General features: G+C 40.7%; 1 protein-coding gene across 1 annotated transcript in view; it reads left to right on the top strand.

Annotated features, from left to right (window-relative positions):
• LOC107098998 (putative golgin subfamily A member 6-like protein 6) overlaps positions 1 to 2,719 on the top strand; it is a 3,846-nt gene extending 1,127 nt beyond the window's left edge. Inside the window, exon 3 of the mRNA XM_015396922.1 lies at positions 1,859 to 2,719. Coding sequence (XP_015252408.1) covers positions 1,859 to 2,682 — 824 coding nt within the window. The 3' untranslated portion in view covers positions 2,683 to 2,719. The remainder of the gene's footprint in view (positions 1 to 1,858) is intronic.
• Positions 2,720 to 3,278: the final 559 nt, after the last annotated feature.

Below are 3,278 nucleotides of genomic sequence, written 5' to 3'. Positions count from 1 at the left end.
ATGGATGGATGGATGGATGGATGGATGGATGGATGGATGGATGGATGGATGGATGGATGGATGGATGGATGGATTTCTAGAAACTGAAGCAGAAAATGCAGCAAATTCAAGTTTTCAGCCACCTTTTTATGCATGAGTGGATTGGGCCCATGTAGGGTCAGAGGTCAACAAATGACCCATGTTGCTTTTATCTGTTGGATATGCACACTTTTGCTATGTTCAGACCACAAGTACTGGAAGCAACAAAAAAGCTTATGTTGCTTCATTTTTAATGCTTGTGCAAGTTAAGGTCAGATGTGCGTCAAGAGTGACTTTGATGCTCCCAGGGCGCATTCAGTAAAGTGTATCTACATGCATGAGATGCTTCTGCTGCTCCTGTGTTCATTGGTAGGGAGCGACTTTGCTATATTTGCTGTTATAAGTGGGTATAAAGTAGTTTTAATTTTTTTTAAGTGAGAAAGTCCACCTGAAACTTCATCTGTGCAGTCAGTTCATCAAGATTATGATCCTGCCTTCAAATATCATTTTGCTTTCAGACAGCTCAGACCGCTGGTGTTCTGCCACTGGAAATCCCATTCAACGGCAGCCACTGGCCCGGTTGCCTCTTTACAGTTTTCCACTACTGTTCTAACTACTGTTATTTTTCACGTTCATAATCCAAACTGCAGGCATCAAAATAATAAAAGCCAACAAATTTTGCCGACAGGTTTCGAAATTTTAAGTTAATTAAGGCGTTAATAAACAGTTTTAGATGAGTTATCATAGCAATCTGCATCAGCAGTGCTGTGTCTCTCTCCCTGCCAGATCAGCTTCTCTGATTGGTTGCGTGCTGAGCAGCAAAAGTTCAATTTTTCCAACTCCAGCAGCTACTGCTTTCACAGCGTGTCAGATGCTCAGAAGCTAATGACGCATTGCTTCAACTGCTTAATTGCGCTGGACCTTTGCTGCGCCTTGATTCGCCTCAGCCATTAGCTTTGCATGTAAACTAGTTGCTTCTGCTTTCTCTAGTGCCTGCGGTTTGAACGTAGCATAAGTGGTGGTCACTAGTTGATCCGTCCCGGAAGCACGATCCGTACCATCGGCTCTTTTGAGTATGCGCAACCAGATACACATCCGGTTTTCAATAAATAATGGAATTATGGTACTAAAATTACTTATTTCTATCCTTAACTCACTAAAGAATGGTAACATACACCTTTAAGAATGTATGTTTATGACTTTTTCTGAGACAATTTTGATGCTTTTTACATTTTCTCTGTTAAAATGCTTGTGTGACGTCATCATCTAACATATTCAGAGTAGTCCGGCAAAATAGGATTAAACCATGTTTATCTGCATTTTTTGTTGTTTTTTTCTTTTGTTTATGCACTATAATGTTAACCTAAAAGAAAAACATAAACAAAAAAAGTTTTCCAACAAAAAAACTCAATAAGACTAAATCCAAAGCCAAAAAAGTTAGCTTAGTTTGTTTTGGTTTTGTGCTAAAGAGGGTTTTTTATGTTGGTAGGTCTGTTGTGTTAACATTGGCACCATCGGAAGAATGTTTCACCAGTTGCATATAAAGGAAGAAGCATTTTCTGTTTTTTTGTGTTGCATAAATAAAGAGCTTTGCGACTGGACCTTAGCTTCAGCGTGAGTTACTTTCCTGCTGGCAAACATGCTACAATATCAAAGCAAAGGCATCATTAGTACAGACCCAGCTCCCAACCCAACTTTGAGAATAGATTAACAGTGACCATGGCCCACCACTAGCTAAGATATTTATATTCATATTATATATAGATTGTGCTGCATGGACGTGTTTAGAATAAATATGGAGTGAAATAACTCAAGAATCTTTTTCTTAAACTCTTCACAGCAAGAATTGCAGAAGAGAAACGAGAGAGAGAAGAACGCGAAAGACAGAAACGAGAAGACCAGCTCAGGAAGAAGGAAGAGGAGGAGAAGCGCCAGGCAGAGCTGGAGAGAAAGCTACAGGAAGAGGCAAAAAGAAGACAAGAACAGTTACGAGAATGGGAGAAACAACAACGTGAGAGACAAGAACAAGAATGGAGAGAACAGGAGAGACTAGAACAAGAACGACGAGAACGTGAGAGACAAGAACGAGAATGGCGAGAACAGGAGAGACTAGAACGAGAACGGCGAGAACGTAAGAGACAAGAACGAGAATGGAGAGAACAGGAGAGACTAGAACAAGAACGGCGGGAACGTAAGAGACAAGAACGAGAATGGAGAGAACAGGAGAGACTAGAACGAGAACGACAAGAACGTAAGAGACAAGAACGAGAATGGCGAGAACAGGAGAGACTAGAACGAGAACGACAAGAACGTAAGAGACAAGAACGAGAATTGCGAGAACAACGAGAACTTGAACGAGAATTGGAAAGACAAAGAAAGAATTTGCAAAGAGAACTGCAGAAGAAAAGGCAAGAGGAGAGAAGACGCCAGGCAGAGCTTGAGCAAACCAGGAGAATACAAGAGCTGATTGATTTGGAGAATAAAGCCTCCAAGCAGAAAATCAAAAAAGCTACTGAAAGACTTCAGGAAGACCAGCAAGTGAAAGAACAAGTACAGCAACAACATCAGACTGAAGTTCTGCACCAGCTGTTGGATGACCATACAGCTCACATTGAGATGGATGAGGTAAAGTTCCGCTTTGTTTTTTTGGGTTCATCCACATGATATAACATTAAATCGGATTAATTCTAGCAGAATTTGACAGTGGGTGTAAGCAAAGTCTGTTTTAAGATCAGTTTTCCCCATCTTGACATGCCCTTGCAGATAGTCCAGCCTCACAGGACATTACAATCATCAGATCATGATTTGCTAAAATATTTCTGATCCATAAAAAAGGATCATTGGTCTTTAAACTTCACCTCATTTGTGAGTGGGTTTTTGAGACTCTACTATGGGAGAATTATCCTGCCATAATACAAGACCACATAATTTCAATTTGAGAAAAAAATTTCATCTTCTTGCACTCAAAACTTATAATGCTCACACTGAAAACATGCGCTCTCTCTCAAATATTTTCTCTTCTCTCTCAAATCTTTGTTTCTTCTCTCAGATTTAATGCTTCTTACACAAATATTTTCTCCTCTCGCTTGCCTCCTTCTCTTCGCGCACAAACCGCACTCTGCTCGAGTCTCAGATACGCTCGCAAACCCGTAGGCTCTGCTTGCGGATTTTTTTGCTCTCTCTCGGATTGCAGTTGGATCGTCGTCTAGCAACCTTTCCAGCCAATAGAACGACAGCCTTGGAAAGGGTGCGCTTGTTTA

Source organism: Cyprinodon variegatus, unplaced genomic scaffold (genome assembly GCF_000732505.1).
Source record: "Cyprinodon variegatus isolate N-32 unplaced genomic scaffold, C_variegatus-1.0 Scaffold830, whole genome shotgun sequence".
In the NCBI taxonomy this organism is placed as follows: Eukaryota; Metazoa; Chordata; class Actinopteri; order Cyprinodontiformes; family Cyprinodontidae; genus Cyprinodon; species Cyprinodon variegatus.
The sequence above is the reverse complement of the archived record's forward strand: the minus strand, read 5'-3'. Positions and strand labels throughout refer to the sequence as shown.